At 38.9% G+C, this 24,624-nt stretch overlaps 1 protein-coding gene across 1 annotated transcript in view; it reads left to right on the forward strand.

Moving 5' to 3' along the window:
- NTRK2 (neurotrophic receptor tyrosine kinase 2) overlaps window positions 1–24,624 on the forward strand; it is a 211,382-nt gene that overhangs the window by 57,734 nt on the left and 129,024 nt on the right. Inside the window, exons 10-11 of the mRNA XM_055699474.1 lie at window positions 1,265–1,365; window positions 2,579–2,678. Coding sequence (XP_055555449.1) covers window positions 1,265–1,365; window positions 2,579–2,678 — 201 coding nt within the window. The remainder of the gene's footprint in view (window positions 1–1,264; window positions 1,366–2,578; window positions 2,679–24,624) is intronic.

A 24,624-nucleotide genomic window follows, 5' to 3' on the forward strand; every position in this document is an offset into this window, starting at 1 on the left:
GCAGCTTGCTGAGTGCTTTGCAGAAAGCAGATGTGCTTGTGCATGCATGAAGATCAAAAGCCCAGTGTAACTTGTTACTACTATTGCCAGCTGAGCTCTCCAAACTGGCCTTGGGAGCTAGAGGAGACAAACTCTACTGAGGTGCAGGCCCTCCTTCCCCTTGCTGAGCAGGAGCTCTGTGGTCAGAGGAGTTCCTGCCTCTGTAGTTGGTGAAAGCTATGCCTCTGTGCTCTTCTTTTGCAGTTAAAATTTCACCTGTAGGCTTATGGCACTGATTTTGAAAGAAACATGTAAAGAAATGTGCAATTAATTGCAAATTTAAATTACAATGCTGGGGTGCATTTTGTAATAGATATAGTTATTGCCCTTGTTTGTTTCTTTCTTTGCACACATTACAGTTGTAGAAGCGAAATGTTATGTGTATTCCCAGATGTAACCATCAAATATATGCATTTTAAAATTTTATTTTGATACACATTTCTCTTAAGTTCATGTGTATACTATTTAATTCTTTTTATCTAATTTGAATAGTTTGTACAAGAAATCATGAACTGTAAATATATGTTCAATTTTAAAAAAAATATATATAATTAAGCCAGGTTCATTTTTTATGGAATAGCTTTCTTGCAGACCTGTCAGTGGAATTATTTTGATAAACCAAATTAATAAAATATCTTCATAACATCTCAGACGCATAATATTTTAAAGGTTTACTTGTATAACACTTTATGATGCTAAACTGTAACCTTTGTGCACACAACAGTATTTTTTTTAAATGAAGTAAAAAAGCTATTTCACATTTGATAGTAATAAAACCAGCTCAGACCTCATCTGCCAAGTTCTTCTCAGCTAAACAAAAGTCCCCAAGCTAATTTCTGAGGCTGAGGCTGAATACAAGGCTGGAAGAGTTCAGTGTAGAGGGCAGTCTTTCGTTTTTCATAGGAAGTAAGAACTGCATAAAAATAACTTTATGGATGGAGTTTTTATTTATCTCTACTTTTTCCAGTAGAGATACACATTATGGTGTAGATCACTTCTCCTTTCAAGTCTGTCAATCACAACACATTTGTTCAATTATCTGCCACAGGGATCCACCCCCAAAATGTTCCAGCTACATTAGTAATTACATGTTGTTTCCAAAGAGCTCAGAATCCTGAGAGTTATTAGCGGCCTTACCATCTCACAGAGCAGGAATAATAAAGACAATCCTTTCCCCTCTTAAGGTTATGAAATCGTAAAAGCAACCTTTTTTTCCTTTCCTAAGAGTATGAAACCACGCCTAATGATCTTGGAGACACCACAAATAACAGTAATCAAATCACTTCTACAGATGTTTCCAACAAAGAGAATGAAGATAGCATCACTGTAAGTATATACATTGTTTCCTGATCTGTAATCTCCATGGACTTTCCGGCTATACGGCTTCCAAAACTGTGGAGATTGTAATAGGACTCTGAGCTACCAGAACACTGGAGGCATTACTGCGTTGTGATCAACACTCGGAAAAACAAGAAAATCTTTGGTACCCACTCCTGTCCTCCCCCCATTTTTTGAAAGAGTGAATCACACTTCAGTCCAAGTAAAATTACTAGTTTCATGCTTTTCCAAACAACTAATTTTTAAGCCTAAGACTTTGCTTCTGTTTTTAGCCGAGGAGAGCAACTATTTACGAAACAGACATCCAAGGTAATCTGAAGATTGTTGAATTCCAGTCCTGAAGTCAGCTCCTCCTTACAGTGAGGATGTGCTGCAATGAACTTTCAGTTTCTAATTGTATGTTTTTAAAACATAATTTCCTGTAGGTTTTTGATCAAATAATTTGCAGTAGATTAGTGTAAGTAGCTGAATTGGTGGGTCTCCTTCTTTGCTGCCTTGCCTCTCATGCTCTCGTGAGCTGAACTTTTTGAAACAGTTGGCTACTCTGTTTGATATTGCACATTCCTGCATCATTGACTCCGTAAAACAGTAGGCAATGGAGAGCATGTGTGTTAGTGAACCAGAGAGCAGATTATGAATTGGGACACTGTGCTAAAAAGCTGGGAGGGATCCTAGTCTTGCCTGATAACAGAATCAATGAATGTCTGATGTTGGAAGGGACCTCTGGAAACCCTCTGGTCCAATCCATCCTGCTTAAAACAGGGCCAGCATGGTTGCTCAGGGTTGCATCCACTTCTGTTTTTGATATCACCAGGGATGGAGACTCCACAGCCACTCCGGACAATCTGTACCAGTGTTCAGCCAACCTCACAGTAAAAAATTTTTTACTATGTGGTTTTCTTATGCATTTTTTTATGACATGCTACTCTGCTCTAAGGGAAAGGGGTGATGTGCATTCCCTCTGACCTGACTTGAATGTGTTGAGTGTTGAAAAATTGTTCTCAGAGGTGTCTGAATCTCTGTTCTCTTCAGGATAGAAGAAACCTCAACAAGTGGCTCTTTTCTGTACTCTTTAACCTAAGTGTAAATGTTGAAATTAATTTCTTTACTGAAGTGCATTAATGTGAATGTGTGCTGAACGTCTTAGAAAGTAGCTCATGAGAACAAAATGAGCAGATCTGTTTGTGTCCTCTTTTTTTAGGTGTATGTTGTGGTGGGAATTGCAGCACTGGTGTGCACTGGCTTAGTAATAATGCTCATTATCCTGAAGTTTGGAAGGCACTCTAAGTTTGGGATGAAAGGTAAGCAGGGTTGTCTTTTTTCCAGAGTTGTTGTGGGTTGTATGAACTGATACTGTAGGCTTCTGCAGTAAGAGCAGTCAAAATAACTAGATTAAGTGCCATCAAATTTACTATTTCATTTATTCTTCAGGTAAGTAAGGGCAGTGGCAGATGTAGAGAGAGTGTAGAATTTTGGATAAAACTCTTCAACTTCTCTTTTTTTCTTATGACAAATCCCATTTCTCTCCCTTCTGCTGCAAAGCCCCCTGGGACACCTCCTGGAGTAAAATATCACTTGAGTAGGTAGGAAGAGGATAGATATTGAGATGTATTCTGCTCTGAGTTTGATTACAACAATTTGATGGGAACCAATGTAAGAGGTACTTCAGACCATACTGCAACATTACGTTGTGATAGATGCAAAAAGAATCAATGACAAGTGCAGAAGGTGCGTTTGCAGTCAATCCTGTCATACTGTTGTCTTCTTGAAGGTGCATTTTCTTGAGCTTCTTTTTGTCTCTTGGGCTGGAGAGAGTGGCCAGTGCCCATGTCCCTGTGGAAGGGGGAAATCTCAGCCCTTCTGTTTATTAATTTATTTATTTTGCAGCCAGATGGAGGTATGTGTAACATGGAGGTACCTGCAACAACTCTGTTACTGTAGTATTTTACCGGTACCATCAGTCTGTGTATGGAGGTGTGGGTGAAATTATATATAAAATAAAAAAAACCCGAAAAAAACCCACTTGCTGTCTGATTGGGAGGACTAAGTGCTTTGCTGTGTGCTAGAGGAGATGAACTTTTGCTCTTAAGATGTGTAGGTGAGGGTCTGTGGAGAGAGTGATAAGTAATCTTTTGGTAGGGTCCTGTTAACCACGTCCTTCCTCTCAGCTGTGCTTATAACATAGTACCACGTGGATGTGTATTTGGTAACCCTTACTTGCTCTTGACAAGTGCTCTTTTCAGAGATCAGAGATATTTACTGTGTACTTTGCGTTTCCATATTCTGTTTAGAGGAGAGTTCCTGGAATAAATGACATTTGAGCCGACCAGAAACCTAGTTGGTACATATTAGCTAACTGGGATGGTCACCTTTTCTCTCACCTCCTTCTGATATGTCATAGTCTCTGCTCTTTGGGGTATCATTAAGATGATAGTCATTGTGAAATATACTTAATAGCACCATGGAGCCAGCAGAATAAAGCTGCAGAGTTTTGGCCAAAGACTAGAAAAAACTTTCAGTGACTGAAAACAACAATTCAGCATGTCTGAATGAAATTTTGTGTCTGAAGCTTTCTGAATTGCATTTAGAGAGCTGAAGGGGGTGGAAGCTACGTGAGAAATGTCTTACATTAGCTCTTTAAAGCTGAATGCCTGTTAGGTTTTTCAAAATTTGCATTAAATATTTAAACACAACATTATTGGAGGAACTAGGAAGTAAACTCTACACTGAGGGAGAATGCACAGAGTTGCATTTGGTGTGGTAACTTAGGAAGTTACCTTACAGGAACCTCCTTACATGGTGATTGGTTTTTACTATCTTCAGGTACAATTTTTGTCACAAAAATAAAGCTCTTGCCTGATTAGTAAGTTTGACCTCAGTAGTTTTTTGTTGCAGAATTGACCATGTAGATCATATTTTACTAAGGATACACTTTTGGGGAAATGACTGTATGAAATTATGAAAAGGCAGCAACCTCACAGATTGTGTTTATTTTGTTCTTTAAATTTGACCAGTGATAGTTTGGAAGATCAGTAAAATGAGTTCATAGTTCAGTTACACTCCTTCAAAAATTAATGACAGGCATGCTGTGTGTGGTAATGGTGAAATGTCACTGTGAGCTACAAACAACCCCTGAGTGTTTCATTAGAAAGGAGTGTCCTTCAGTTCTCCCTGAAGTGAACCTCAGACTTCTCCAAAGTTTGCATTCACACCTGAACTTCAGTCTGGATCAGTCCATAGCCCAAAGTCCCAGAAACGTTCTCTCCATTGTCATCATTGTTATTGAATTTATATTAAAGCAATATTTAAAGACCTGAGATTAGAACACCAAATCGATATGTAACACTCAGACTAGTAATAAAATATTACCTGCTCTGAAAAGCCTGCAGCATAAGTATTTATTAAGAATTCATAAATGAAGATAAACAACCTGGGGTGTTTGAGCATGAGGAAAATAAGGAAAAGGTGAAGAGAAATTCTTTGCCAGTAGTCTTTGATCAGTGTACTTTGGTTAATATACATTTAAAATGTGTATCATTGAAATTCTAAATAAAAGGATCAAGCCAGCTATGTGTGAACTCCTTGAGTCATTTGCCATTGAATTCAGTGGCATCGTGTTACAGTTTGTGGTTTAATAAACACTCTTAAAAGGGAAGTGGGAAGCAGTAAAATATCCAGATTGCCATTGAAAATATTTATAAAGCAAGATAAAGAAATTTTCATTTAAAATATTTACCAAAATATTACTGAATATTTTGTGTTCATAAGAAGGAACTTCCTGAGTTACATCAGGCAGAAATACACAAAAGACTGTGCTTCATTTTTCTGTTACCTTGTGAGAACACAACACAGTCACCTTAAACACCCTGTCATTAAATGTCTCCCCACCGAAAACAAAGTAGTCATTCAGTAACTGGAGCAGTCACACTGGCACTCAATGGTATTTTTCATATAACCATGTACATGGAAAAAATATTCCAATGAAAGTCAAAAAAAGAAATGTGTAAATGGGCAGTCCATACTGTGTCCCCCATGGGAGATGTCTTTATTTAAGGGATGAAATTTCACCCCATATGGGTTCACAGCAGGCATCTGCAGCTTCCTGAAGGCATTGTTTTACACCTCATATTTTAAATGCTAGTTTAATCCCATCTTTTGCACAGGCATCACCTGCTCACTTCCTAGACTGAGTACTTCTGTGCTTAAAGAGCTAGAGTAAGGTTGGATTGTGGGACTGACAGATAGCATCTCCAGAAAGAGATGTGGAGCAGGTGTTTTGTGTCTGAGCTATGCTGCCACCAGAACTGCCCCTACCTGGAAGCACTGCACAGGCGGAAGGCTGCAGACATTGCCACAGAGCTCCCATGCCCCATTATCTTCTTTCCATTACTGTATTGAGCAGAAGACTCCAGTTTACATGATAGGGAGACCAGGTCCTCTGCGAGCTTCTACTACTTTGGCAGTACTGATCAATCTCTTATCAAAATCTGTTGAAGAGCTGTATAAAAATAACTTACCCTGTCTTTTGGTTTCTGACTTCAGTTTGTGTATCTAAGGTGAGGAGACCACTTGGGATATGTTAATTTCACTCAGTTACCTGTCCAAATTGTAGTAATAGAGTGTTTTTGCAGGTAAGGAGGACAAGGAAAGTACTCTTTCACCACCAGTAACAAAAGGAAAACATGTTTGTGATGTTCTGGATTTTGGCTGAAGTTTCAGTTCTTGCCTTGCTTCTTTTCACTCTGTCTTTTACAGCTAGGGGAAGTAGCACGTTCTGATTATTAACTTCAGGGAGACTGTTAGTACAGAACTCATCTGTGACCTGTGCTAGAAGAGATTTTTAAATAGGGTTAGTACAAAAAACCAGTACTGTTCTTTCAACTTTGTGGATTAACTCTCCTGTTGTGCTAGACTTCCAGACTTTATAGCAAAATTCATCATAGTGAGTGGTGAAATATAATTCTATTTCTCTGCTTGTGTACATTTTAAACGCCTTTTTATACAGTTGTCTGTTGATAACAGCTTTGTGTGAAAAGCTGCTTTTTGTTGCTTGAATCTGGAGGTGAGGGGTTTAGACTCTTGCAAGATGCTGCAACATGAATGGTGAAAGCTTCAGTTAATTTCTTAAATGTATTAATTAACTTTTGTGAGTTGCTCTTATGAAACTCCTTGGCTGGCTTGCTTGCTTGCTGGAGGATGTGAAAGTGCTGATGGTGGGAATTCATTGAAGACTGCCAAGACAGCTCTTACCATTTTGTGTGTACATCTGACTCCATCTAACCAGCTTATGAAACTCTTAAGCTTCGTAAGAGCAGAGAGGGCAAGGGAAGGTTTGTTAGCTCCCTGAGAGGATTTGTGGAAGAATAATTCTAGTCCTGTTTTATTCTACCTACCATATTGAAAAATAAATTTAAGCAACTAATTTAGCATAACCATCCCAATACATTGTTTGTGAACATTAGTATAGAAGCGTGCCACTAAGCATGAATGGAAATATGGAGGAAACTGATGGAAGACAAATCAGTGGCTGAAGTTTGAAATAGCATAATTCAGTTAAAAGGATGAAGAGGTTTTTGCTGATTTGAACTGTAGTACATTTTAGCACAAGGTGTCCATATTCCAGCAACAAATCAGTATCCTTAGTACTCCTTGCTTGCTAGGAAAGCTGAGCAAGAGTATTACCACAGCTGCTCTGCTGTAGAGATAAATGGAGTTTCTGAAGGTTTTACCAAAGCCTGAAAGGAGTGAGAACCCACTCCTCCCCAAAGCAGCCCCTTCTGTCTTTGAAGAAGTTAACAAATAGAGTCTGACAGAAGTAGAAGGAAACATACGTGTACTTAATGCCTGTGGGGTGAGAGGGTTTTTTTTTAAATGTTTTTATGAAGTTTCTGTCACTGCTTTGAGCTGTGTGCAGTAGTGTGAAGGTAAGGGAACAAACAGTCTGAAATTCCTATTGCACTTAAGCAGTGCCAGCTATCCTCATGTCTGTGGGCTTGAGTGTCATGCTTTGAAAGGTGCTTCGCTTTCCTTGAGTGCTCTCTGAGCTACCTACCATGCCTAAACATAAGTCCTGTCTGTGAATGCTTTGACCCTTTCGCGGTCTCTGAGGTCTGTGCAATTCAGGGAGCAGAAATTTGTCTTTTTTTGACCAGTTAATGAGATCATGTGGATTAACAAAAGTTCCTTTGGGGACAAATACCCTAAAATACTACATTTCCTTCAAGCCCTTGCTAGCTGGCTGTTAGTATTTTGAGTGTAAGTTTAAAATTCGGATTATCAGTCAGGATGCTGTGCTTTTTCACCAAGCTGATTAGAATTATGAACACGCCCATGGATGTTGCCTGCCAAAGTCAAAACACGGTATTTTCTCCTACTTCTTAATAGCTTTTTCTCTCAAGTGATTTCTGTAACTTTTGTGCTGGGCTGTGAAATTTCTTGAAAACTTTTTAATTAAAAGCATTGGTTATTCCAACAGGAGGACATGGATAGTTGAGGAATAATTTTCCTTCCCAGTGCGTCATTTACTATTTTGTTTCTGTTCGTAAGCCTCTGTAACGTTTTGAGCGTTGGTCCAAAAGACAGTGCAGGAGAGGGCAGCTTGGAACTTGTCTTCAGTTGCAGCATATTTCTCAGTTGTCTAACCGTATTTTAGTTTAGGTAAGAAACACTGCGCAACTTCATGATAAAAGCCTTCTTACAAAGCAGTCTTGACATTCTGACACAATGCATCCTTGATGACTTAAAATCTTTAACCTTCATTTACCCAGGTAAATGTATTTGCATGACTTTAAATAGAGTGCTGTCCAGGTAAGAGTGGAGTGCTTTACTGTTCTGTCTGAATGTGGCAGTTTATTGAGGCTTTTGCATATCCTTTTGGATGTAACTTCAGGACCAGTAGGAAAAATCTTTTCTGTCTTATTTATCTGTAAGCGTATAGCAAATGGTCATTGTATTCTGTGCTTTAATACATTTTACTTGACTTGATGTTGTTGTGGGAGAGGGGGTGATTGCAAGGGACTTCAAAACAAGCCCTGCTTCATTCACATTGGTGATTGAAAAGGTCAGATTTTGGAGAGTTTAGATGACTGTGAGTAGTCTGAAGTACTGATATGGGGAAAGGGAGATGTGTTCATTATTAGTTCATGCATTATCATGTCTTGCTTAAGCAATTGGGTTGCTTATATACTAGGAGAAGAATGAACTGCAGTAGAATAGTGGAGCTTTTACTCCTTTTGATTCTAAACCAAGCACAAAATAAAAGCTTTACCAAAGGACTGCAGTTTGACAAATAGGATCAAGTGTTCCAATTGATCTGCTGTAAACTTGCAGTTAGGGCTTCCTGGACAATTTTGCCTTATTTGCCAGTTAATTAAGAAGATCAGTTTGTAGCTTGGGAACGTGCTTATTGCTTGATCTTGCTCAAGTCACTGAAATCCTGAACTTTTTGAGTTTCTATTTGTACGATTTTGTGCTGTGTTGTACCTACCCAAATGCCAATTCTGTGGACGTTGATCCTTGAATGTCTTTATACTTTTAGACATTTCATTATTTAGTCAATGAGCAGAGTATAAAAGAGAGATTAATTCATGTGAGTCAGTGTCGTAAGGTAAGATGTAGAAAAAAACAAATGTGCGCAAATCCACAGTATTTTTAGTGAGTAGACATGTGAAGGCAAAGATGATATTGCTCATCTGAACCATACACAAGAAGCTATTTTTATTGTTTGACATTGGTATTCCAGTCCTTGCAGTCATGGGCAGATCATACAACTTGTCTGTCTCAGGTGCATCATTTGTATAATGGGGCCTGTAATAATATTTACTTACCACATGAACATTTGGAAGGCAGAGTTGTTAATGCTTCTAAGTACCTTACTCTGAAGAAGCCATTTGCTATAACTACTTCAAAGAATGAGAGTTTTTATGAACTATCTGTGAAAGTCATTTTATGTAAAGGATTTTATAAAGACTTTTAAATGTTTGAGCCACCATTCTCTTGAGTTCCAATAAAGTAAAGAGGTGTCACTTAAAGCATTGTTTTGGGGCTTTGATGACCCTATCAGAACATACTGTTAGGCATTTCTATTTTTCCATTGTTACTATTTATATAAAGTTTGGTCTCTAGGTCTCAGCTTTCTATTTCTAACTGCTACTTTTCCTGAGTCTAATCCTAAAGTGCAAGATACAAGAGAGGAATGTAACTCTGGTTCTGTAGTAAGAATAAGACAGTGGATGACATAGCCCATATATAACAAAGGATTTAGGGAGACATCTCAAATCTGGGATTTGAGAAAAATTTGAGAAAAAAAAGCTGGGAAGTTTTTAATGATGAGGTCATGCGTTTGACCATGATCTCCTTTGGCTGCAAAATTCAAGTTCAGTTGTAATGACTGAGACACAAAAAGAGTTATTAACTTGTTGAGAGCTTTTATGATTCAGACTACTATACTGATGGATATTGTTAACATAGGAAAATTATCTGAGGCCTTGTGTCTGTTACTCGCAATAACATATGGAAAGCAAGTGTAAACAAGTATGTGTTGTATTCCACTCCACCTCCCCTCAAAAGAAGTATACAAGCACATGCTGGAATGAAGGAATACACAAGTATGTGATGTGTGTGAAGTGAGATGAACCAAAGAACAAGGGAGATGCTGCGTAGAGGACAGCTTAAGATGAAATGAAAAGAGACTGAAGAGAAATGAAACTAATAATGGATGCAGTGGAAATGAGGAGAGATGAAAATCACAGTTGCCAGGGCTGTACGTTGATGTGGACCAATGCTCACAGGAGCACAGCTCCTAGATGAAGGTAATGGCAGAAAAATCAGTCTTAAAGGTATAACCTGCAGAGACCCAACCCTGTGTTCAGCCTACATCCACATTTGCTTCACAGGTCTTTATTTCACAGAGCCGAGAGCTTCTCTTTTAGTTTCCTGTGTGCAAAGGTTGAACATTTACCTGCTTTTGTATGAACTTTTGCCCATATGCAGATCATAATGTTTTAGGAATGCATTAGTTTGTGAGGGCAAATTGTGGTTTAGCCCTTGGAAAATTTTAGAGATAAATGAGACTGAATGTAGGAGGAAATACAAGGACAAGGGGAATAAGAGGTGGGAGAGAAGGTGGGTCATAATAATTAAATGTTTGCCTGTTAGCAGAGTGAGAGCAGGCCCAAAGATAGGTTGGAAGAAGTATTCAAATGTGGGGAGTGAATGGGAAGAAAGAAAAGGATCAAGGAATGGCAGAGCCAGCTTATGTTATTTATTTATTTATTTTTGAGTGGCCCCAGTTCTCCAGTACTTTAAGCACCATTTACTACAAAGTACGTATGTGATTGGTTGTGTTCACTATTTGAGGAAATGTAGAGGCTAGATGATGCTAGACAACTAGATGCTAAGACCTAAGCAGTTCTTGAACAACATAGGTGGGAACATGAATAATGGATAAATAGGAGGTATTCCTGGTAGAGATGAGGTCCGCTGTATGATCTTCAGTGAGGAAAAAGGCTGATATGGAAGTGGGTTATAGCAGGGGAGCTGTGAAAGGCTGCTCCTGGAGGCTGGCCAGTTTGTACTGACTTGCCACAGAACAGCTGAGGCTGGCAGGCACTCCTAGAGTGTCCAGCCCGGCCACCTGCAGGTTGCTCAAGGCAGTGGACAGCTAGGATTGAGTATCTCCAGGGATGGAGATTCTGCAGCCTCTATGGGCTATGTATGTCAATTGTGTGTTCACAATTACCCTTACATATTTATTTTTTTTTAACTTATGTTTAAATTAAATGTCCTTTATTTCAGTTTGTGCTCACTGCTGCTTGTCCTGTCACTGGACATGTAGACTTTTACTGCAGAGAAACAAGAAAAGGGTAAAGGTGGCATGTGGACAGACGCTTTCTGAGCTGTTCTGTGTTGCCTTTGAATACTGGCTTAATTAAGAAGACAGGGAAATGCTGAAAGGTTATAGCAGACCACATGCTATTTACAGTACTGCAACATCTTTTTAAGGAAGATTATTTGGCTCAGGTATGTGAGTCTCAATTGAATAACACTACTGGAGTTTGCAAGTATTTGTTGCTTAGATCTTTGCCTCATGCCTTTTATAATACTTTTCAGATTTTATGTGTTTCCTTCCATTTGTATTCCGCAGCTTTCAAAGACTGTTGTAGGATTCCTCCTGTGACCAAGTTGCATTGATTTCTGTTACCAGCTCTGAAGTGTGAACTTTTTTCTTTCTTTTTTCCTGAGCTTGGGACAAACCCTGTACTTTTCCTGAATAGTAGATAATAAAATGACTCTGCTTCATAAGGTTCTGTTTTTAAATAGCTATCCATGTTAGCTGCTTATCAATTCTGTTAGCAGAAGCTGAGATCTCAGTATAGCTGTAGTGCCCTTTTTGTTTCATTCCTGTAAAAGAATTCAGTATTGAATTTTACACAACAGGGGAAGATTCACCATTGACTCAGAGCCTGACTGGCACAGAGCACTATGCTGTAATTCTCCTTGCAACTGTTGTCGTTTCTACTTACTGCAGTGGAGCCTGTGCCTTTTAAAGTAGTATAGACATAATTACAAAAATGAAGACTTGTTTAAGTATGTTCCAGGCAAATGTGTGTGTCTAAGAAAGTCCCACAGACAAAAACTGCTTGGGGATTAAGCATGACTTTTACAGTTTCTGATGCTTATTTGAACTTTCCCCATATCAGGCAAACTCCTTCTTTGTTACTTGATTTTGCAAAAACACACAGGAGTAGCCTTTTGTCAACAGCTTCCTTCAGTGCCTCTGAAAATGCCTGTTTTGTTTGTACAGTCTCAGGGCATTGCACTCTCTGGATCTGAGTATTTAGAAGAAGCATCAGGAATAGACTTTTTTTGCCAGGTTCATGACGTTTCTTCTTTCAAAACGAACAGGAAGTGCTCTAAAGCCATTGTTGCAGCAATGTTGTTGCTGCTTAGGAAGAAATGGGGAAGTACAAAAATTCACAGGAATTTAGAAAAATTAATACGAAAGGTAGCCAAGCTGTTTGAATATCTACTAAAGGGAGTACTTCAGGTTTTATTTCAATTCTGGGCAAAAGTGCAAATAAGATTGTTATATTTGAATCAATGGGCCCTTTTTATATCTCTTTTTCACACAGACCCATCGATGCATGTTTATCATCGCCCAGGATATCTATAACCTAGGAGCTGCTTTGTATAGTAGCTGTTGACACAGCCCCATCACTGCAGCCTGTGAATTCTCCAAGGTGTTTTCTTTGTGGGTAACTGAACACACCTTTTCCAAGCAACTCATAGCTGTTCAGTTGTTCTCTTCCTGGAGATACTGTACCTCCCCAGTGCTTCCTCACTGGTATGATGTAAGTGTGCCTCTCTGCCTCATACTGGCCACTATTTTAGCCTTTCACATTTATTTACTTAAACCATCAGGGCTATATTCAGTCCTCAGCCTGGATGATAATCCAGTTTAAGAATCAAAATAATATATTACAAATAATGCCTTTTTTCCCCATAAATGAGTGACAAGGTGAAATGGGAATGGTCTCTGTTTTGAAATAGCTTTTTGTGCTGCCCTCAAAGCCCATTTTCTCCTAATACCTATTCTGTATCCTACATAAAAAACCCAGAACTGCCTTGTTAAACAAGAGTCACTCATTCTTTCATTTCGTATGAATAGACAGCAGCAGCAGCATCAATGTACCTCACAGATGTATTTCTTTTTCCACAATAGTCTCTGAACCAGAATTTCTTGACATCCTTGAATTTTTTAGAGAGAGCCATTGTAGTGTTCCCTCCCGCAACCTCTGGAGCTGCACTGTTATCTGTTCCTTTCCTATGGCGTGTGGGGATATGTACTAAGAGCAGCCCATGTTTTAGGCCTTCATCTGGCTCTGATGTAGTTGCTCATTTGTCGAATGTCTCTCACACTCTAGCTGCTCCAGAGGCAGATTAAAACTGGCAGTCAAATTCTGTGTTTGTGACTACCACCAGCTAAATGCTTCTGCCCACTACTATCCTCTTGGAGGTTTCCCATGAGCTCTCAGCCCTCAGTCACTTTGGAGAGCAGTAGATAGCCTCTCCTGCTGAATTTCTCTTTCTGTGCTCCTAAGTGCCAGCCTGCCAGGTAGGCGGGTATTGTAACTGCTTCTGATGGTGCCTGAAGCTTGTGCATTGCAGCTGCTCTTGCAACAGCCTCTCCCTGCATGCTCCAGGCAAACATTGATGCAGGCTATTCTGTTCCCATCAGAAGTCATGCAACCTGCCATGGCACAGTAAACCCCAGGTGCCCTGTGAGTGCAGGTTGTGAGACAGCTGAATGGCGCAGGTCGTGTTCCCTGCCCAGAAGCTGTGAGTTTGAATGATACAGCTATTAAGCATGAAGGCATCCCTTTTGGCACATGAAATCTTTGAGCTGCAAAGGTATTCTGGATAAGTCTGACTATGTGATTGCTTTGTGCTTTTGGCCGCTGTCAGAGGCAACAGAGGCAGGACAACAGATGTGCAAGAGATGTTCATTTGGTTGGACCAACGTGGCTGTTCTTGCATTTTGTGCCTGGTGCACACAAGAAGGCTGGCAAGGGAGAGAAAGTTTCCTTCTGTCTGTCTCTTAAGCACTCTGTTGCTGTGGGAAGAATATAAAGTAAGTATACATGGCTTTATTTTAGCAAAGTAATAGTGTGGAATGTCTTATAGTTGATTTACATTGCAATTCACCAGTTTCACCAGGTGATATAGAATGAGTGCAGAAGAACCAGAGGAAACGTTATTCCTTTAGCTCCTTGGCAAAGCAGCCTATACCTGAGCCTTGCACATGGTGTATGCTACAGACCATGTGGCATGCACAGGAGGAGCATGATAGCAAACCAACAGAGAAACTGAGGAGCATTTATACTTTCAGGCTGTTGGACCATAGTGTCCTGAGGCCATGGAGAAGCCTGGATAGTTTGAACCCCTGGTTTTCCCTTTGGTGCATTTGGACGGTTCCTAAGCTCAGCTCAGAGTCTGTGGATTCCTGCAGGAACTGGAAGCATCTGTCTAGTTGCATCATTCAGGCCCAAATGTGCCAAAATTGGATTCTGAGGAGCTGATATTCCTGGGAGAAGAATGGGTCTGTCTTATTCTGCCTTCCTATACCTTTTTCCTACAGCAGCAATCCAGTAGGGTGCTGGTGTTGGCTGTGGCAGCTCTGGGCTGACAGTCATATCCTTGTCGTGCCAAAGGGAGAGGAATTCCTACTGTGTGTTTGCAGTCTTTATGCAATTGGCTGTGACCCGTGTGCTTTGAAAAATGTTTGTACTATAATAGACATTCACTGTTAATCACAATGATATTACCTGGTATTTAAGTGCTTAGGTAATGCAGTGATGGTAACTTTGCAAACTTTGACTTGGCTCCCAGCAGCCAGGACAACATTTTTGCTAAGTACAAGCTGTGCTTCTACGAACAGGTTCTTTGATTGCATAAAGTATAAAGCTGAGCACTGTTCTCACTCACGACTACCTGTAGAAAAAGGTTGTTCATGTGGACTGTTGCATATACCAGCTGGCTTTGGAACTGTCACGTCCTTGCCACTGAGCTCCCATATTCTGTGCACACTAAATTTGTTGCTGTCTTTTATTACTTGCCTTTTAAGTAGAAGGCTTAGAGCTTCTGACTGTTTCCCAGTGCCTCTTCCAGCTGTCCTAACTCCAAGTTTACTTAAATTTTAATTAGATACTACATAGTTAGCTAGTTAGATACCCTGTCTTTTTCCAACTCATTTCATTGCAGCTAACTACTGATAACCTTTCTCCTCTGTTACAGTCATGAAAATGCATTCAGGACAGTGAGCAATATTATGGAAATGCTTTAACAGAAATGTTTTCTTTCAGTTCAACACCTTGGACACCAATTTGTTCTACTGCAGTGCGAGTGGAAGAAAAAACCAAAACTACCTCAGTTACAGTGGTGACTTCAGAATTCAGTATTTGTTAGTTACGTAGTCAGAGAGCTGTCTTAATGTTTAAAACTGAAGTAGTATCCTTGCTAAGTGGGGGGATTTTGGAAAGGGGAGGAGGAAGTGAGCTGCATAGAATGGATCATTGGTATCTAAAAAGTTGGTGTGCTGGTGGCATTCTTCATTAAAAAAAAACAAAAAACAACAAACTAACAAATGTCAGTGAGCCTTATGCTTTCTTACACAATGGCCACTTTATACTACTCTACCAGTAAATGAGTGTAGATGAGAACTGGACTCATTTAGGTTGATGGCATTAGCATTTTTTTGGGGAGCGAAGTGCAGCAGGCAGAGTTCCTGTGGTTGGCTGTGTCAGCTTCCATGTGCATCTAGGAAAGTATATTAACATGGGAAACTAAATCCTCCCAGAGAATAAGTGGAGCTTAATCTTGGCCTTTAGCTCCTCAGTTAACCTTGGCACTGTAACACACTGGGCTCTGGATGAGGAAGACATCTTAGAGTGGTTTTAAATAGGGGATGAAATATCAGTATTTTGCTGGAATACTGCTTCCAGCCAACATGGCAGGACTTAAAAAAAAGGTAACAAAGACCCCCAGCTAATAAGGTCTCTCCTGAAGCTGCTCTGGACAAGATATGGACCAAGACCAGTTCTCCTGGGTGAGTCTTATCTACAAAAAGCTTATGTAAGAGGGAGTTTAGGGAACTGCAATGTCAGAGGGTGCCCTTAGCTACACTTAAGATGTAACTGACTGCATTGGATACTGTGTGCAGAAAGCACAAAAGGTACAGCAAAAAGTATTTTGCTGATGTCAGTAAGAAAACTGCATGTGTCTAGTGGTAGGTGTGAACTCAGGTTGTAGCCTGAACTGATGAATCATTTTTACACAGACTGAGGGGTTCACATACATTCATGTTTGTGTTCCTGTATGCTTACACATTCCTGGTTTGGTGTATAGCCCATCAGCTGTAGACAGATAAATATCTTTCTACATGTGACTCAAAATAGTTTTCTGCTTTGTTTAACAGAACTTGATGGTGTTTATATATTTTTATTTGTCCAGTATAGTCATAGTTTAGTCACTTAAAAAACAAATTTTTGAAATACTTCATAGCTTCACTTCTTATGATTCATGTTTTGAAATTTGATTGTAGCTCTGACACTTTCTGTTGTGTAATTTCACTAAAAAGCATCGCTAATCATGCAAAATAGTCTAAAATTTTAAAGATGTAAAAATAAGAAAACTGAATTTTGCATGATTTTGCATGATTCCTGCAGCCAGACTGAACAGATCCGGTGTTCCTTTTCTGCAAAGTCATGTTTTGTAGTTCTTTGTGTAGATTTTTGTCTGTCTTCAGCAGCCATACAGGTGGTTGAAGATTCCTTGTACTAGTGTCACCTTGACCACTACTTTGTGAAGAAAATTGTTTTCTTTTCTTGTTTCTGAGACTCGCTGTAAGGAATTCAAGGATCACTTTGTAAAGAAGTGTAGTATGTGGCAGCTTGAATTGACCAAGTAGTGTCAGCCACGAGTGGTGCAAAATTATAATCACAGAAGGTGAATGATATGTTGTGTAAGGGTAGTAGGAAATACAGTCATGGCTCAGGACTACACTGAGTAAGATCTTGGATATGCAGATCAGCAATATTGTAGCCAGAGAGCTGACGGCCTGACCAGGTAAACCACTTGCAATTCATTCAGTGAGCTCTGTGAGAAATACATGTAATAGTTTGAGAGACAGATGGGATTATGTTGTTGGTTTTTTTTTTTTAAAAAAAGGCAAGTTCAAAGCCTGCCTTCATTATGGGAGAAGCTGGGATAAGTGAGAAATTGTAGAGAAAAGAGGAGAGTGGTGAAAAAAAGACATGAGAGAAACCAGGAGGGGAAATCTTCAGGACCAAGTAGAGAAGACTAGAGGAGATAAACAGGTAGGGAATTCCTTAAACTGTGATGGGGAAAAAGGAGAAGGTTGTAATATAGTTAAGGAAAACAGTCCTATATCTAAGGGAAAGCAAACCAAAGAAGGCAAAAATCACACCCTTTTCCTGTTTTGTGCTGAAAGGATTGATTGTATTCTGAGTGGAAAGAGAAGAGTAAGGAGGGATAATACAGGAGCCCGAAGTTCTGAAGAAGTTGCTGGGATTAAAGGTACAATAGTTAATTATGATGAGGAAGGTGGGTTCTGTCAGTTGGAAGGATGACAGAAACAGGGATGATGTGATTTCTTGTCCACCTGGAGGAGGTCCCAATCTGGCTTCAAAAGGGTGGTCCCTGATGTCTGGAAAGGAGCAAAAAAATCAGTGGGAAAGTGAAGAAAGGAATGAATTGGTAACCCTATCTGATGAAAGCAAGAGAGAAGGCAGTGAAGGGGGCATGATTGAGAGCTGCAGAGAGTATCAGCTCTGACAAACTGATGAAGTGAGAGAAAGGCCAGATGATGTGTCCCAGAACAACAGTGTAAGAGTTTGTTCTAAATCAGGCCAGTATTGGGAATGCATCCTTTACAGGTATCTCGCAAAGTTTGCCAGACCTAGTTAGTCACCATAACAGGGTCCAGGAGCTGCTCTGAGCTCTGTAGTGTGAAAGCTTGGGAAGCTGGTTTTTTCCCCTCTCTTAACTGCTGCCAACCTGAAATCAAGCTCTTGCATTCAGTGAACTGTATGGTTACAAGGGTGGTTTGTTAGTGTAGGATTTGACACCAGAAGGTATGTATGTTTCAAAATAATATGGAACCAGAGGAAGAAATCTGCTTCTGTTATGAAAGGTGTTCTGGTCCCCTCACTGAGTCTGCATAGTCATGAATTCCAGTGCACCTTTTAAAGCAAATAAAATGAAAATCAAAAAATATTTAAACCTCAACTTGGGATGAATGAAGGCCAGATAAGTGACACTGAAAATCAGACAGCCAGGGCCAGGAAATGTGCTTCACGTGCCACAGCCACTACAGGATCAAAGAGGTAGGAAGGTGACAAAGCTTGTTTTGCAAATCTCTGTGTAGTGGCACTGAGCCTGGCTTCTAGCCACCAGCCTGTATTGGCAAAGGTTTAATTAACTGGACCTGTGCTATTTGCATGTGGTCGCAAGACTGGACAAAAGACTTTCTCTGGGTATTTCAAGGAATACAGTGAATTTGATTATGTGCAATATGTACAATTAAAATCAGGGATGCAAAAAAAAAAATGAGCCTTTCCCACCCACCATGTGCAAATAATTGTGTACACAGAAGCAGCTGACTAGAATGATGGATCAGCTCTGTCAAATCAATGGCTGGTTGTGTCATCGTGATGGGTGCTGCAGGGTTCAGCCAGCTGTGAGAGCAAACCTTGTTGCCCTAGCCTTGTTGCTGCTTCCTGTTGCTTTTTCAGCACCAGAAATACCATTGATGGATATAGGAGCTACCCGCTGGCGCAGAATAAGCACTTTGATAGACTCCACAGACATTGCATTTGTAGTGTGCATGGAAGAGGAGAATTTTGCCATTGGCCTGTAAATTACAGACTTGTGCATCGGATTGTATGCAGCTCATTTGTTAAAAATCATTCCAGGTCCTCTCTGATGTGAAGTGGCTCTAGTAGTTATAGCCAAGATTGTAAACTTTTTTTACAGAGGAATTTTCCACTGCATTTTATTTCTCCTTGATTTTCTATAAAGTCTAAGGAAGAGCCATGGGACTGAACAGGATTACATAACCAAAAGTGGGAAGGTTTGTAGTTCTTTGAAACGTAAAGGCAACAAAATATTTAATAATGGTCCTTTGATTTGGAATATTCTTTTTCTGGTTTTATCAGAAAGAATTAGTTCATAGGCCTTATAGACCCCTGGATATGTCATTTAGATATTGTTCAGTTCATGGCACTGAAACACCTCATTGTTTATTACCTGCATCTTATGGAACAGACAGCAGTGGAGTGAAACTGTAAACTGAATAATAACATTATGAATTATTCTTCTCTTCCTGTATAGTACCATGTCCTTCCTGACATAAAGCTGTCCATCACCAAATTCTTGCTAAGCTTGCTGTGTGCTCATACTGCAGTTTTGGACTAAGTGAAAGACGCATTGGTTTCTGGCTTTGTTATAGTGTAGGTTTGCATGTTGTCCTTCATGTGTAGTCTGTCACTGTAATCCACAGCTCATCTCTTTCTCTCGTAATTAAATGAGTGTCCCTATCATTGCCTAGCATCTTGTTCCTTACCTATGATCTTTTAATCATTTTTGGCTGTTTTTTCACTAGCATACAAAAATGTAAATTTTCACAGTGAGCAGAACTGTTATATTTCAGAGTGGAGGACAAAAGGGGTAATCTTTTGAGTGTGATTTTGCAGTATAGGATTTTTAATCATCTATTCACTTTGTCTAAGGTAATGGTTAGCATTTTGGTTTATGACATTAATTAAGTAAACATTAAGTATAGAAGCAGCACTGTTACTGTAGTGGTTTTTTATATCCTATTACTATAGAAGGTACCTGAATTTAATTCCAGTAGTAGTAATTCTTGCCTTTTGTCAATGTTACTGTATTGTCCTTGAAAAAGAAGATATTTCTAAGGAAGATTTCTAATATCTAGACAGTGGAAGTATTGGTAATTAAATAGGCAATTAAAGGGAATCACATGGATATTTTGAAAATAGCCAACTGCCAGCCCAAGTGAAGTCACTGTCTTTGACAGCACAGAGTGTTCCTTTGTGCAGATACAGCCTGTAGACTTCTGCCAATGCACTGGTGCATTGTGGGGACAGAAATTGTTGCTTTATTCTTTCCTGTAGTGGACGGTAAACAGAAAAGTCTTTTCATATTTGCACCTTGTTGGCAAAGCTTTCTTTGTTGAGCAGCATCACCTGGAAAGAAAATGTCTACAATCAATGATCATTTGGATGTTGGATGGTTTTTCTACAAGTTCTCTTGGTTTGATCACATTCTAAAAAAACATCTCAGCCTAATAATTTTCCAATCTTTTAACATGGTTGGTTTGTTTTATAAAGGCATTTTGAAATCAGAAAAGCAGTTCTGTAAACTAAATTATGACTTCTCTGTAGAAATACTTTAATAGTTAGAGAATGATTTGCAGTAGGACAGCTAGATGAGCCAAGACTGAAAGACGAGGCTTTCTTTGTGTTGCAGCAAGTAGCACAGTAGCTGGACTTACCCCCAAAAAAGTTATTGAAGACACTTCGTAGGAAAGGAGACTTTAGAAGAAGAACTGAAGAGTGTATGGTGGAAGGAGAATTCACTAAGAAGGAGGATGTAGTGAAATGTAAGATAAATAAGGAGAAAATTATACATCTTCCTGTGTCTCCTCTAGTGGTTGGCTTTCTGCTCCCCGTTCACGCTTCTATATTGGTTTAGTGCTAATTAATACAAAACAGCACTTATTTGGATTTTGTCCTGCCACACAAATTACAACTTTTCATATAATTTTATTAATTTTATTTAATTCTATTCTATGAGGAGTTTGGGTTTTTTTTAGCAAAATTTTCTCCTTTTTTAGGGCCAGATGGATATTCCTGTTAGAAGGTATGCTCAGCGGCCTTTCAATCCTAGGAAAGATCCAAATACTGGAAAATCATGTTCTGAATCAGTGGGTACTATTGAAAACCTAGGTAGTAGCACAGGCAGTCAACAGGATTTTTCAGTTGCTCACAGTAATGAACGTAATATGTATAAACACACACATATATATATTTTAAAATATATGTAATGTATTTGTTGTTATGTATTACATAGTCTGAAGTACACAAAAAGTGACAACTTTGAGTTGTTGCTTAGAGCTATTTCATGTTGTCTTGAATGAATTTGCAGTTTGTGTTCATGAATGGTTTGTAAATGTGCTGTTTTTGAGGAAGCCTGAAGAAAGATCCACTTGGATATGTAAAAAACTGGAGTTAGGAGCATGCTGTGGGAGCTCATTAATGATTCAGGATGGTTGGTTTCAGTTTCCCTTCCTTCCTTTCACAGGGCAAAATCTGATCAATACTTTTATTTCAAGGTCACAACTACTGCTTGGTCTCTGTCCTTCTCACAACCCCTGCCCAACCATAGTAGTGTTTCGGAGGATTTAGTTACTAGTTTAATCGAGGTTGTCATCAATAACTCTTAGCGTAGTCAGGCTTGGACAGAAAGCCATTATTATCGCAGGAGAGGGCTCTTCCCTGATCCAAGTACAGGGGTGCTGTGCTCGTGAATGGCTTTGTGTTGTGAAAGGGACTTTCCCCCTCCCTTCCTATGCCCTGTAATCCTGTGCCTTATGGACAGGAAAGCTGTGAAACAGTGGTATTGCATATCACAGATACTTGATTTTGCAAGATTTGTAAAATAAGTGTTGAGTTTGACAAAATTAATTTTCTGTCTTTGTGAGGGAAAGGATGTTTCTACTGCATGGGTGATGGTGCTTCTTAATGTGTGTTGGCAATTTGTTTCCAGAACTGCAAGTGAAAGTTATATTTAAAAAAATACTAATAGAGCTTTTGTGACGGTTTTTTTTGGTACATTTTTTGGTAGATTTTTTTCCTTTATTTAGAAATCAGTTCAATGTAGACTAAGTAAACTTGCTACATACTCAACAACTAATTTCACTTCCTGAAGTTATATTGTAAATCCTAAGGGGAGTACCACGTTAAATACTTTAATTGAAGGAAAGGAAAAAATGTGTTTGTTTCCTTTGTCCCTGTAAATAGCTTACCTGTTCTAAGAAGTATCATAAGTAGTCACTCAAAAACATAGAAGAATATCTTAATATCTTTTATTTGGAATTCTCTAAGAGCGTTCTCTCAGCCAAGCATTTTCTTTCTGAATAGGCTGTTGAAATACAGGTTTAATGCTTTGTCAAAAGGCAGGAAAGGCTGCTTATTCTTACATGCTTCAGTTTTCACGTAGATGTCGTATTGCTGAATAGGGTCTTCTGTAGTTTAGAAGTGATATTTAAGATCTCTTAACTTGAGTAGGATGAGCTGGATCTATTTGCAGAAGCTAAAAATGTTAGTCCAGTATGATTTTTATGTTGGCTGAAATACACTGAATAAAATTTAGGGCATTGTCTTTTCCTCCTCCTGCTTTTTAGGAAAATCTGGACAGGGTAAAGGTCTGAAGTCATGACAGAATTCAGAGTTATCATAATAATTTCAGGAGCAAGTTCCTAGAGGTCAGCTTATTATGAACACAGTTAATCATGCTTTTTGAACACAGTGGATCCAAATTTGCTGTAGGTTGTAATCCCTTATCAGTCAAAGAATGTACACAGTTCACTTTGCTCATTCTACTGACATCATATTTAATATGGATTAAATCAGTTTTATGTATATTCTATTAAGAGTAATAGAAAATCTATTTCTATTGCTTTTTTATGTGGGACTAGTACCTTTATGTTAATATAATTTCCAAGGAAAAAGCTGTTCAGTGACTCATGTGAAATATGTTGGAGGGAATTTGTATATACATATGTATAAATGTGCAGCTACACAGATTTTCAAGTATGATTTAAGTAGATTATTTAAGTTGACCCCTGCTATTTGGCTGGGGTTTGCTTTTACAGGTTTTTTATTTTTAGACATTTGTTCCTACATACATACGAATTCATAGTGTATGTCCAAGTCTGCTGGCCACAGATCTGTTGCCTTTGCATGTAAAAGTTCATTTTTCATGTTGCAAAGAGTACTTAACACTGATATCTGAAAACTCAGGTCAGAGAGGCTTAATTTGCAAATGTTGCAACTGTTTTGTTTGTGTTCATTGTGATGCCTTATACTGAACTATCTTGGACTAGAACAGGAGGAAACACGGAAACCTGTTGCTTTACTACATTGGTACCTCCTGTCTTATGGGAAGCAGCAAGGGAACACCAGGGTCTTGGGCACAACAGATGGCAACTTGCAGAAGCTTTAGGCAGTGCAAGCTGGTTAGAGGTTAATTTTGGTAGTGGGAGTAAGGAGTAGGGCCAGGTGCTGAACAAGCTGTTTTGATGTTAGGTCTTCTGAGGATTCTTTAATGCAGTGAATTACTGACTTGGCTGTTAGTGAGACACGTTTTTGTCTGTGTGTGATCCCCAGCAAAAGCAAAAGCCCCAGACAAAAATCGTAAACCTTGAGGCAAAAGAATACTCCATGCAGTATAACTAAGTATTGACCCTCGACTTCAGTGGATGCTATCTGTACATTAAGTTTGTGTTTGCAGGCCAAGGATATACAGCAAGAACTTGGCCAGTGACTGAAGAATATCTCCTCACTGCTTATCATAAAGCATGACACTACATTTTTTTCATAAGTGTTTTTAAGCTATGCATATATATATATCTCTAAAACACATGTACAAGCTATATCTGGTACTGTCCAGTCCAAAAAATATCAGTTAATAGTGACAGCCCTCCTCATGGTATATATTGTTAACTGTGAAAAATGTGAACTGGGAACAAGCTAGAAGTATCACAATGGATGTTTTGTCTCCTGCAGAGTAGGATGGAAAATGAAGCTATTGGTGAAGAAATAAATATAAAAGCAAGAGTAGAATTGGCAATTGCAAACCAAACCCTTGACAATTGCATCAATGGTGATGCTTTCCATTCCAGTTCATGGTGAAATAAACGGAGTTGGCCTGGTAGATCAAATATGGCTTTCATTGCAAGACTGTAATGAAGGTGAGATAAAGCTATTCAGACTCCTCACCTATTAAAAGCAAAGTCGGTATTGTTTTTAAATATACCTGGTGAATTTGCAGAATTATTTATTCTTAGAACAGATGCCATTATAAAATACTACATTTTTTTTCAGTTATATTTCTGGGATGTATCTATCCTGGTACATTTTTGGTCAAAAAAATATATATGCAATCAAAATTGTGAATAATTAATGATGCATGTTAGTTTCCCTTATGAATGTGGGAAGTCCCTTTTTGTGTAAATGTCAGGGCTTTGAACAGGGCGTGAAAGGGATTTTATGCTGTTGAAATATTTGGTAAATTGGAATGGACTAAATAACAGTGTGAAAATGTGATTTGCTGTCTTGTTTTGCTCAATACAAATACATTGTGAAGCAAATGGTAAGAATCCATTTGGTGTAAGCAAACCCAGCTGTATATCTAGGGAGAAGTCACAAATATCATGTTTAGAGAAGTGTCTTTAGATAAATGGGTTTTGGTTTTGGTTTTTAAGTTTGCTAACGTGTTTTCAATCATCATCTTATTTTCCAGTCCAGACAAGACAAAAATCACAGGAGCTCTCAAGTACCCGTTATAATATTTTTCAGACAGAATGTGAAAAATTGGTTTCTGTTCCATCAATATTGATTCATGGCACCAAGCCTAAGTAATTAG

Source organism: Falco cherrug, chromosome Z (assembly GCF_023634085.1).
Source record: "Falco cherrug isolate bFalChe1 chromosome Z, bFalChe1.pri, whole genome shotgun sequence".
In the NCBI taxonomy this organism is placed as follows: Eukaryota; Metazoa; Chordata; class Aves; order Falconiformes; family Falconidae; genus Falco; species Falco cherrug.